This window comes from Elephantulus edwardii, unplaced genomic scaffold (assembly GCF_000299155.1).
Source record: "Elephantulus edwardii isolate Elephantulus edwardi_28Jun2011 unplaced genomic scaffold, EleEdw1.0 scaffold00194, whole genome shotgun sequence".
NCBI classification, from domain to species: Eukaryota; Metazoa; Chordata; class Mammalia; order Macroscelidea; family Macroscelididae; genus Elephantulus; species Elephantulus edwardii.
Genome location: NW_006399944.1, coordinates 2,303,439 through 2,316,282, shown reverse-complemented (window position 1 = coordinate 2,316,282; position 12,844 = coordinate 2,303,439). Strand labels below are relative to the sequence as shown.

The 12,844-nt window shown below is 36.4% G+C and overlaps 1 protein-coding gene across 1 annotated transcript in view; it reads left to right on the top strand.

The window, feature by feature from the left end:
- COL12A1 (collagen, type XII, alpha 1) overlaps window positions 1–12,844 on the top strand; it is a 146,907-nt gene that overhangs the window by 6,747 nt on the left and 127,316 nt on the right. Inside the window, exons 2-7 of the mRNA XM_006896968.1 lie at window positions 2,626–2,745; window positions 4,378–4,521; window positions 4,961–5,020; window positions 10,571–10,834; window positions 10,993–11,157; window positions 12,415–12,588. Of these exons, the coding sequence (XP_006897030.1) occupies window positions 2,626–2,745; window positions 4,378–4,521; window positions 4,961–5,020; window positions 10,571–10,834; window positions 10,993–11,157; window positions 12,415–12,588 (927 nt within the window). The remainder of the gene's footprint in view (window positions 1–2,625; window positions 2,746–4,377; window positions 4,522–4,960; window positions 5,021–10,570; window positions 10,835–10,992; window positions 11,158–12,414; window positions 12,589–12,844) is intronic.

Below are 12,844 nucleotides of genomic sequence, written 5' to 3'. Positions count from 1 at the left end.
CTTGGGAACCCTACAAAGTACTGCTGTTGTCTTAGAGGGTTGCTGTGAATCAGAATGGACTCCACAGCAATGGTGGTTTTCTCTTTGTTTCTTGTTTCTGCTTCTCATTCGATGCTGTGACAGATGTGTGCTGTTTGAGATGTCTACCATTAGCATTGTTTTAGGGAACTCAGAGATCCTGCTTGGGGTGTTGCAATGACAGTTGCAAACCATTTTTTCAGTAAATGAAAAGATGTTAAAAGTTGATCTACCCTGAAATAGCAATTCATGTAGATATTGTAGGTGTACAATGGAATACTACGCAAAAATAAAGAATAATGATGAATTCTAAAAAAAGTTGATAACACCAGTTTGCATTGCTTCAAGCTCAAATTTCTCATACACTCACACTTCTTCTATTATATATTTCCATGAACCATTTAAGAGAGGTAAACAGATGGCAAGACTGAAAGGTTGTCAATGTAACAAAATCACTGAGAAGAATGGAGTGGGCTCTTGTTTACATGCTGGCCAGCAACAGTTTCCTTCTTGTGATTCCCAAGTACCACATTTGAATATCTATAAATACCTTCCAATCCTTTGAATGTTAAAGACTTTTCCCAACAGTCAATTTTTCAGTTTATCTGGAATCCTGGTCATTTGGAAACCAACAAGGTGGGCTGCTGCTGCCCTTCAGCAGTTTTAACCTAATGTCCGCTGCATCAGGTCAATTTCCTTCCAAGGTTGGTGGTACTGTTTTTCCATGTACTGATTTTTTTTAAAAGCATGCTCAGACCAGTTGTGTCTGCCTTTGCATTAAATTTGTCCTGAGCCATTGCTTCTAGGACAATATTTTATAATGATATTCTTAATACTTATTTTCTTATTAACATTTGTTGCATGCTTGTTGTATTAAGTAATGACTACAGCTAAACCCTGAAGTGGTTACAGACAGCCAATGCTGATTTATTAAGCTGCACACATAGATTAATAGTCTAATCTCACTGCCTGTGTATGGAGAGTAAGAAAATCACATTTATTCCAGCACTAGTATATCCAATAAAAAGAAAAAGCCATCTCCTACACTTGGAAACAGCAGTTCATTGATTTAAACAAAGTTTGCTTAATTTGTTTTAATTCCATTAAACCGTGCTATTAATATTACATAAAGCTCTAACCCAAGGTAAATTCTATGAGTCAGGTCTCAAAACTACTACTGTATTTCAATTGACCTCTATAAAAATCTGAAAGGAAATTTCAGTCTCTCTACACAGATGCAAACCTTCTGACTCACAAGGACTTCATTGAGACTCAGACACTTTAAGCAGAGTATGGCTGAAAGTCATTTTTTTATTACTTGCTTTAAGAGCAATGCTTTTTAATGCATGGACAGTGAGTCAGTACAATGCTGCATGACGAGGCATGAACATTGTAGAGAGAATATCATTATAAAATATTTCTGAAACGTCTTTGTGTAATGACTATTGTACATGGAAGCTTCTGTTCATTGTGGGAAACTAAAAATTGAGTCAACATCTCATTGATATGTGCATGGCGCTGTATGGTTTTGTATGTAAACTGTTCCTTTCTGTACTTTTCAGTTATTTCTGTCATTGGCCTCTTCAAGTTTTGTGTTTTGTTCTTTTTTTTTTTTAACGCACCGTCATGGCTTAAGATTGCTGAGCCTTCTTCACTGTTTTCTTTAAATCTGTAAATAAATGTCCACACATATACATTGATGTTGTCTCTTCATAATTAACCATTGTTTTGTAAAGGACCATACTGGCATTTTAGTTTAAAATGCTGTTTCTAGTATGGACTATACCTGCTGCAAAGACAATGAACAGTATTGGTTTACACCTTGGAAGCATATAGCAAAGTTGGTGTAAACGGGCAGACTATTAGTTTTATAAACATTTGTATATCATTGTTTATTTGATTATTAATATCATCCCTTATGATTTTGACCCTTCTTGACTATATGGATGTGAATATACATTTAAATGTATATTTCCTTGTGAGACATAACAGGATTAAGTTTCCCATTCTTTCTTTTGATTAGAATAATTTTTTTCATCTCTGCCACAGATTGAGATTTAGAGAAACATAGTAATAAGGCAACAGTGCAGAGAATGAACTAAAAATATCACCAATCCCATTTTTCTTCCATGTTATGGAAAAAGACCAAGACCGTTATGCCAATGTTTCTAAATTAACTTCTAAAGTTGTGAGCAGGTTGCGATTTGGCATGCTTGTTGGAAATGCACTCAGCATGTATTGAAATTCCTTTAATTGTTATGTGAATTGTTTGCATATGTGGTTATTATATGTGACTTCATTGTATTTATATGTTTTGTATCCCAATATGCTTCTATTATGCTTGATTTTGCTGGCCATTCTTGAATGACTGAGCAACTCAAGAATCAAAAGTGTTTTGTGCTGTCGTCTGTAATATATATATATATTCTGATGTTTTGTCATATCTTGTCAGCTTTTAATTTTATTGTTATCCAACAAGATATCTCATATTTGTTGGAAACAAATTTATGCAAAGACAATTTTAGTAAGCTTTGCTCAACACAATTATTTATTAATAATTTTGTGCTACTGGAAGATGTAACTAATATTAGCAATCTGTTTTTGCAGTTGAACCACCTTCAGACTTGAATTTTAAAATTATAGATGAAAATACTGTTCATATGTCATGGAAAAGACCAGCTGATCCAATTTTGGGTTATAAAATAACGGTGGATCCTACAACAACAGGTAAGTTTAAAAATGACGTAGTTTTCTCTCTCAGGGAGGAGTGATAGGGAATGGCAAAGGACACACGGACAAAGGAGATTAATCAGAACTGGCTTTGACAAGCACTGTGGCAATTGGACAATTAAAACAGACATTTGGGGGGGAAGAAGAGCGAACTGGGGAGGAGGGTAGAGAAAACAGTGCACCAATGAATGAATGAAACCCCCAAATCTCTGTAAATGTTCATTAAAACTAATAAAATTTAATAATAATTAAAAAATGACATAGTTTTAGGGAAAAATACCCCATTAGGGATGATATCTCTAATTTCTTCCTTTCCTTTATTTCATGAAAAATTTGAGCTCTAGAGGCTTTCAAGGATTTGATCGATATCATTGGCTATTTGTAGACCCAGTGTTTCAGTTTAATTGTTACTTATTTTTAAAATGTTGAGCATTTCATTAACATAGTTTACTATATTAAGCTAATGCTGGTAATATTAAAAATGAGCTTTTAAAAAAAAAGACTAGATCAGCGTGTTGATCAGAATATTACACAAAACCTTTGATGCTATAAAACAGAATTCTTAACTTTTTTCATTCTTCTTGAATTGTTTCAACTTTCCAACATCTAAAGTATCAAGTGATGAATTGACCTTTACATTTTCCCCAGTATTATCCATTTCAGTGCTTCTTCTTGTTGTTGTGATGGTGTACCGTCGAGTCAGAACTGACCCATAGCTGGCCCTCCAGCAGGTTTCAGAGGCAGTTAATTGCAGGGGAGGAGATTGTCCATCCGTCTCCCGCAGAGCAGCTGGTGTCCTCGAACCATGTGCCTTTGGGATTACAGCATAGCTTCTTGCCACTAGGCCACCAGACTCCCTATTTCAGTGCTTAGGGAAGTTTATTCTGACATCACTATGTGGTGTCCAGTGATGGAAGACATGGATTTGCTTTGGAAACTCAGATTTACTTAAGAGTTTTCTTTAATATTAAGGCTATTGTTCAAATGTGGGGCCAATCTTTGCTGACTAACTTTCAGATCTAACATAGAATGAGAAAAATAATCATTTCTACTGATATACGTCAAGTGGCATTAAGAAGTCTTGTTTGACTGACAGTAGAGATGAATGTTGTTGTTGTTGAGTGATACTGAGTCAGAACCGACCCATAGCTGAAATCCTCCAGCAGGTTTTCAGAAGATGTAAATTACACTGGAGGAAATTGCCTATCATTTTCTCACAGAGCAGCTGGTTTATTTGACCTGCATGCCTTTGGGATTGCAGTGCAGCGTTTTACCACGAAGTCAGCAGTGCTGCCTGGAGATGAATGAGGTCCACTTAATTTATCATCAGAGATATGTTTACATATTTTATAGTCTTTAAAAATACCAGCATTTTAAATGCTGATTTACTAGGAAATTGGGATGCTTTTTTAAAAAACAATTAGATCTGAGCATTTAAACAGGAATAAAAATTACTTTCTCTCCCCAAATATAGTTAGTGAATTCATTCATATCAAAGGAGAACAGTAGCAGAAAAGAGATTTAGTCCGTTTCCAGATTTTGAAAATTACGTTATACACGATAAATTGTGTTATATATGCAAACATGTTTTGTTGTAGTTAGACTTTTCCTCTCTCTATTATTTTCCAGATGGACTCACTAAAGAATTTACTCTCTCACCTAGTACCACTGAAACATTATTATCGGATCTTATTCATGAAGTAGAGTATGTAGTGACAATAACTTCATATGATGAAGTGGAAGAAAGTGTTCCAGTTATAGGGCAATTAACAAGTAAGTATATAATGAATTTTAAGTTTTTATTCTTTCAAAGAATATCTCTCCCATTTTCAGGTTTAATATTATTATACAGAGTTAAGTTATATAAACAAATATTGACTACCCTTTCTGTACTTCTGGTTGTTAGTGATGTAAATAATTAATTTCTCCTAATTTGTAGTTCTGATCCATGGAAACAGTAGGGATAGTATGAATGTAAATTCTTAAAAATATTATATTATGCAAGGCTAAAATATTTTAAAATAATATGTAAATAAAATATTTTAAAAGAACTCTAAAAGATAATTTATTTACAAAGACTTGCTCACATAGCTGCATTCACTGAACAACTGGGCATGGAATGTGCATGTGGAAAACAGTATATATGTATTTTCTTTTTGAGAAGTATTGTTTGGATCCATTTCCCATTGTAATTATTAGGTTTTGATTTCAGTTCAAACAGGTGATCCAAAGAAGCTAGGGGAGAAGAAACCTGGAAAAACAGAAATACAAAGTGAGTGTTTTTCTGCACATTTTTGCTTGAATTTGTAGATGTCATGAATCTATCTTCTGGGAGCTGATTAAATTATTGTTATATAATGTTTGTTACAGTTTCTGTATCTAGAGGAAGCATAGAAATGTAAGAAGAATGTGTAAGTAAGCAGTTAACAATACTTAAGTTGTGATGTGTTAGCCAACTTTTCACTTTATTTCCTCATTTACTTGGTATTCCCTTTACTGAGAGTGTTCTGAATTAAAGGTGTGCCTAAAGTTTCCTATAGAATAAAACAGGGAACAAGTCTTTCCTCAAAGACAAAAATAATAGAAGAATGGTAGCTTAGGGATGAATGAGGAGTACAAGGGCAGGAACATGACAGAAACACCCTCATTTAGAATGTGAAACCATTGTCATAAAGCTGTATTTCCAATTACATTTTAAGGTATATGTATATGTGCTAATATTAAGGCATTTAGTCTTAGTTGATGACAAGGAGATAGCTAGTGTAGCATACCTACTAGTCCAAAAATGGGCAATTTAAATCTACCTCGATAGAAAAGTAGATAATCTTCTCCTTTGCAATTGCCAGCCTCCAAAAACCCACAGGAGGGTTCGTTTTGACTTGTTAGCAAGTGAGAGCTTGAGTTATTTGATGGCAGTGCTGATCTTCATCAGACTATCTGTAAAGCAGTTTTAATACATTGGAGATAGAAATTTTTTTATTATTATTAAATTTTATTAGTTTTTTCTATAATTATATTTTATTAATTTTCATAAACATTTACAGAGATTTTGGGTTTCCATTCATTCATTGTTGCACTATTCTCTCTACCCTCCTCCCAGTTTGTTCTTGTCCAAGTGCCACAGTGCTTGTGAAAGCCAGTTCTGATTAATCTTCTTTGTCAGTGTGTCCTTTGCCATTCCCTATCACTTGGAGAAAGAAATGTTATTTAAATTCTATTTTGCAGCAGTTAGCCTCCTTTTGTCATGTACTGCTTTTATTTTGATTTACCTTTAAGGGATTTCTTGTTGTTTTTGTGTGCTATCAAGTCCACTGCCACTCATAGTGATCCTATGAACAATGAATCTGAACCCTACCCTATCTTGTACCATCCTCACTATCTCTCCAACACACTTGAGCCCATTGCTACAGTCACTGTACCAATCCATTTTGTTGAAGATCTTCCTCTTTTATACTGACTCTTTCCAAACATAATTTCCTTTTCCAAGTACTGGCCCCTCCTTACAACATGCACAAAGTATGTGAGATGTAGGTTTACCATCTCGGCCTCCAAGGAGCACTCTGGTTCACATTCTCTAAGGCAGACTTGTTTGTTCTGTTGGCCGTTCGTGAGATATTCAATTCAGTAGTCTTCTCCAATGCCATAACTCAAAGGCATCAATTATTCTTTTGACATCTTTAGTCATTGCTCAACTTTCAGGTGCATAGCAAGCAATTGAAAACAGCATGGTTTGGATCAAGAGCACCTAAATCTTTAAAGTGATGTCATTGCTCCACCACCACCAGCGCAAGTCTGGACAGGTCTCTGACAGAATATTTAGGGTTCTAATTTTGCCACCTTGTTTAAATTGAATTTAGAATTGGAGATAGAAAAAAAAGATTATAAACACAAAGATCTTTTCTCTCTCTTTCAATTAGTGTTATTCTTTATGAAGAAGAGAAAGTGGAAATGAAGCATGTACAATGCAATTACAATTTAGTATTTACCCCAAATGATCAATGCTTATTCTAAATCAAAGCATGTCAAATATTTACTTTTTAATAGATATAAACTGGCCCACCAAATAACATGCAGAAAATTATTTAGGTGTGCAACATAGATTTGTCTTGTAAAATTCTCCAGGGCCCCTTCCTCCTAATCATAACCAAACAATTCCTCTATTGTCCACCAACTAACAACAAGGACTAAAACATCTTTAGAACATTTGTTTGACATTGCTGAAAAGAACACAGATTTTCATGGCAAAAAACTCACTCTGCCCTCCTCCTCAAATTATAGATTGAATTGTGTCCCCCCAAAATATGTGTTGTAATTCCCAATGAGACCTCTATTGGCCTTGTTGATAGGAGGTTGTGCTGCCAAACACTTGAATCTACCAGATGTTCCATAGGAAAAAGGCAATCTCTGAAACAGGTCTCTTACAACCTCTGAAAATCTGCGGGAGGGTCAGCTATTACTCAGTTCCAATGGGACAGCACTGAGACAGAAAGAGAAAGAAATAGATGCCTGTGGTTATAATCCCATTTGTGTATGAGTTATCTTTGTTGTGTTAAAGAATCAAGATTGGTGTAGAATGTGTTTTGCTGTACATAGAGTTGCTATGACTCAAAGCTGATTTAGCAGCTCTTAACACAGGAAAAAATAGTAAAAGCCTGGATTACCTGGAAGAGATTGTTGATCAAATTACAGATATCAAAGGCAATCCTGGTAAGTGCTTATAAGGAAATGAGAAGTACAAGCAAAATACCTTCTTAGGTAATGTACATGGTGCTAGCAAGAAAATGTTGCTAGAGATACACACATTAAATGTGTTTCAGGTGAAACTTTACAAGAAAATGAGAACTTATGACTGGATAGGAGGATAGTAGGTGATGCTTTTTATGCAGTGGCAAAGAAAAAAGATTTGAATTATGTTCAAATATTTAGTGAAAGGTAGAACTTTTCAGTGATGAATTTAGACATCTGATGATATTTTGATAGGGTAATGTGCTCTTGCAAGACAGAGATGAATTTAAAAAACAAACTTTACAAGGTTAAAAACAAATTTAGAGATATGGATAATTCTGTTGTACAAACTAAGGGTGAATATCTTAGACTGTTCATCAAGGGTTGTGTCCACATAATCTTTTATTAAAGAAATTAAGCCTGTCACTAGGTGGATCTAATCAACTACCACAGCAACCCCTCAACCCCCATTAGATTAGATTAAAGGGACAGAGAAAGAATGAAAGGAAAGAATACTGTCTGGCTTTTTGGAATCCTACAGGCAGGAAACAGGCCCAAGGAGCAACATCTGTTGTCATTCAGGAAAAGGCCAGGGTCATCCCTGGAGCATCTCAGAGGTCAACAGAGCTGTTGGATGCAACACAGGAAACAAGACCTTTCCAATTTCAAAGAGTGGAGCCACAGCTTCCTAGGTTTCAAAGAGTTGGATCTTTCCAAACTCAATTCTAGTACAAGACTGCCATTAAGTTGTGCCAGGAGAATGGAGAGCTGGCAAGGAATATGCTCAAAGCATAAAGGGTGGGGCTCCATGCCCAAAGAAGAGAAAAATAGGTCCTGCCAGGGCCGAGTGCGTGGAATTACCATTCAGATGGACTAAGAGAAAGGGCTGCTTAGGCAAAGCTGAGGAAGCTTTGGTGGGAGAGTCTGCAGGGAGTTGCGCTGAAACCCCTAAAGTCATGCCTCTCCCTTCTGTGTGACTTACAGTCTGAAAAACCCAATGGAGTGTCAAGTTGCTGCCCCAGAAGATCTAGAAGACAGAGCTGAAACCCTGCGTCTAGGGCCCCCTTACCTAGGGTCTACAAGACATGTCTAACACCTGGAGTCTATGGGATGTGGCCATTGTTCATATATTCTCAGAGAAAGAAAGGTTTATTGATACCCAATACTTTCTGCTGGGGCTTTGATCTGCTTGTTTCTGGTTTTCCCTTTAATTTCTCCCATTCATCCTGTAAATGTCTACTTTGTACCTGTTCCACCATTGTGCTGTGGAAGCAGAAACGTGTAGTCTAAGTTCTCAGGTCTAGTCACAGATTCACAGATGAAGAAGCATTTTGCCCCAGGATGGAATATGCTTAAAGAGTCTCACTCATATTTGATTTATATGATTCAAAAGATGAGTTTTGGACTTGAGACTTTTGGGATGTTGAAATGAGGAGAATGTGTTTTGCATATAGAAAGAACCTGGATTTAAGAAAGTCAAAGGGCAATATGTTGTGGACCGAATGATGTTTTCCAAAAATATGTATGGTGATTCCTCCAAGGGATGTGACTGTGATCCCATTTGGGAACAGGTCGCCTTCTCAACAAGGCATGTGTTGAGTCAATATCTTCTGAGATATAAAAGTGATTAATCAAACCAGAGTAAGAGAGATGGGGGGACAAAGAGATACCAAGCACTGGACGATTGCCCAAGAGCAGAAGTTGAGGAGCTTTCTCCAGGATCAGCGAAGAAAGAAAGGCTTCCTCAGAGAGCGGCACTCTGACCATCTATCTGGCTTTGGAAACTGTGTGTGCTGTTCACCCACAGATGGAGCTTCTCAGGCCTTGCTAATCCACCACAGGCCCTGAAGGGGAAAGATGTGCAGTCTCCTCCTGCATGATTTACAGAGTCCAAAAACCTGCTGGAGGCTCATTGATGAGTCACTTCCGACTTAATGTTTTGAGAGTTAAGCTATGCAGAGAGATTTTGGTTCATTAAAGTACTGTTCCTCTTATAGCAGAAGCAGATAACTAAGACAGACGGAAAGATAGCGTATTCCGTTAGGTGTGTCAATCATTTTAATAATTGAAGAACTATGACTAAGGATAATAGAAGGAGAATTGATGCCTTTGAGCTATTGTGCTGGAGAAGAGTATTGAACATGAGTATTGAACCATGGACTGCTAGGAGAACAAACATGTTCGTCCTGGAGAAAGTGAAACCAGGCTGCTCCTTGGAGGCAAGGATTTTGAAGCTCAGTCCAACATACTTTGGACAGGTTGTAAGAAGGGATCAGTCCTTGGAGAGGAACATCATGCTTGGGAGGGTGGAGGGACAGCACAGGAGAGGAAGACCCTCGATAAGATGGACTGACACAGTAACTGGGGTAAATGGGGGTAGGTGTGTCAGAGATGATAGAGTTCTAAGCTATTGTACATAGGGGTCACTATGAGTCAGAGTCGACTAGACGGCACCCTATGTGGTAAAATTGTATCTTATCTGTGAAATGAAATACACTGATAATTATAAGTTATTATAACTACTCTGCATTGTATTTCTGATTATTTTGACATGTATTAAATGCCATTAATTTCCTAGACTCACTCTGTTGAAGAATTTACCCAATTATGTTGTAAAATTCAGGAGAGTATGAGATGATTTTTTTTCCTTTTCTTCAACTCAACTGGATTTGCTTGGACAATTGAATAATATAAGAAATTAAAATGTTTTGCTTATATTTCTCTTGTATATATTCCAGATACTTTATATAATTTTTGCTAGGAAGGAATGGTGTTGTTAATTACTGTTGAGTGAATTATCTATATCTGTTTATCTTTTCTTGCATAATGGCTTTATATGGCAATTTAAAGAATTATGGTTTCATCCAGATGAAAATGCTTCTATGTTAATGTTATTTTATATATTTATATATGACCTACATAAATATCTATATTGTTTACTTATCAGTTGTGAGTGAAGACAAACAAGAAAATAAGCTATAAAATTGGAGTGATTTATGCAGCTTTTCTATTTAGTGTTGCAATGTTAGTTCTTATTCTTAAGTGATGGATAGATTCATTAGTAGCATCACTTAAAAATATACCTAATATATTTCAGAATGCTCTGTCAGTGCCTGGACTGATTTAGTTTTCCTCGTGGATGGCTCGTGGAGTGTGGGGAGAAATAACTTCAAGTACATTTTGGACTTCATTAGTGTTCTAGTGTCCGCTTTTGACATTGGGGAAGAGAAGACAAGAGTTGGAGTTGTCCAGTACAGCACTGATACCAGGACTGAGTTAAACTTAAATCAGTACTACAAAAGTGAGGAACTCCTTGCTGCAATTAAGAATATTCCATACAAGGGTGGTAACACAATGACAGGTATGTGTTACGGGTTTGACTATGGGCTAAAATAAAATAAATTAAGCATTGAATATTTATCATGTATTAAATACTTTTGAAGTCAATAATACGCTTTCATTTTTTGTTAAAACAGAATATAGCATAAGTGACCTCCCCCCCCCCTTTTTCCCCCTCAGGGGAAGCCATTGACTACTTAATTAAAAATACTTTTACGGAATCTGCTGGTGCAAGAGTTGGCTTTCCTAAAGTAGCAATTATTATTACGGATGGCAAATCCCAGGATGAAGTGGAAATTCCAGCAAGAAAACTTCGAAATATTGGCGTTGAGGTTTTCTCTTTGGGTATGTTAAGCCTGGGCCATTACTTTCATTTTAGAGTTAGTGATTAATCTTCATGTTCATCCCTAGGAAGATAAAGAATGTTGATGTTATAAATGCTTATTACATTCATAGTGCAGTATTAAATCACCTTTGAATAAAAGTTTTTGTCTATTTTTCTCATTTAACTCCCTTCATGCATGCATTAAAGTGAGGTGGTATTCATATATTCTCTGCCAGATCTCTACTTTTTAAAGAATTCTAGGCCAATGATTCTAATAAAGATCCTTCTTGTATTATCATTAAGTGTTTTTTATGTGTTTCCTATATTATGTAATACTTGAGGAATTCAGAGGACTCCAGTTAAGACTGGAAGAAAGAAAAAAAGTATTATCTTTACAGATGGCAGAGACAAATAATGGCATGGTTGGGATGAGAACCCACTCTGTTTTACCAACCATTTGGTTTCTTCTTTGGCTGACCACTTTATGTGAAATTATAAGATGCTTTTGTCATCTGAATAGTTGTGAATGGGTTATAAGGAAAAAGAATTCTGGCTTATGACTTAATAAGCATATGAAAATGTCTTCACTTGTCAAAGACTTGTGAAAGCAAAGAAATTCCCCAAGTTGGTGCACTTTCTTTTTCAATGTACCCTTCAGAGTATCCTGTTGTCCTTTTGTTTTTTTTCTTTTATTTTTAAAAATTAATTTTAATGAAAGTCTACAGAGACTTTGGATTTCCATTCATTCATTGTTGCACTTTTCTCCCTGTCCACCCCCTAACCCCCATATATGCTCTTCTTTTTGAAAAGTCAAAGAAAAAAATCTTTTATTGTTATACAATCCCTCCCCCCAAGTCCACTCCACTATGCAGCCTTCATTCTGGACTCCTTGCATGACAATAATGCCTAATCACATATCCCTATTAAACAGTTTTCTCCCTCCTCTGTTTCAATGCAATATACATTATTTATCCCATTTTTCTCAGTCTTCCCTCCACCGTGATGCCACTCCCATTTTACAACAGTGACCCTATGCAGTATTTGTCCTTTTGTGACTGAGAGATTTCATTCAGCATAATGTCCTCCAGGGTCACCCATTTTGTATAATATTGCATGAGTTTCTTGTTTTTCAATGCTGCATAGTATTCCATTCTGTGAATATACCACAGCTTCTCTGTCCATTAACTTGTTGATGGACACTTGGATTGTTTCCAACTCTTTGCTATTGTGAACAAAGCCTTAATAAACATGGGTGTGCATATCCTTTTGTTTTTAAGGCATTAGGGCTGCAGATGCGAAAGAACTCAAACAAATGGCCTCCACACCTTCCCTCAACCATGTTTTCAATGTGGCAAACTTTGATGCAATTGTGGATATTCAGAATGAAATTATCTCCCAGGTGTGCTCAGGAGTTGATGAACAGCTTGGTGAACTGGTCAGTGGAGAAGAAGGTGAGCTGGTTGTCCATGGTGTTCCTTAACCTATTTAACATTTCCTGTATTTAATAGCACTTATCTATAGCTTTACAGATACTCCACTGATCATCACCCTTACGTCCAAGATACAGTAATCCTTCAATGGCAATTCTATTTTTTTTTATTGGGAAAAACATATTGGGGGTACAAGGGTTGGGGGCAGAAGGGTGACGATGGGCCAGGATGCAGTTGCAGAGCTGCACAGTTTGGTCGGTGGGGGGAGCAGGTGAAG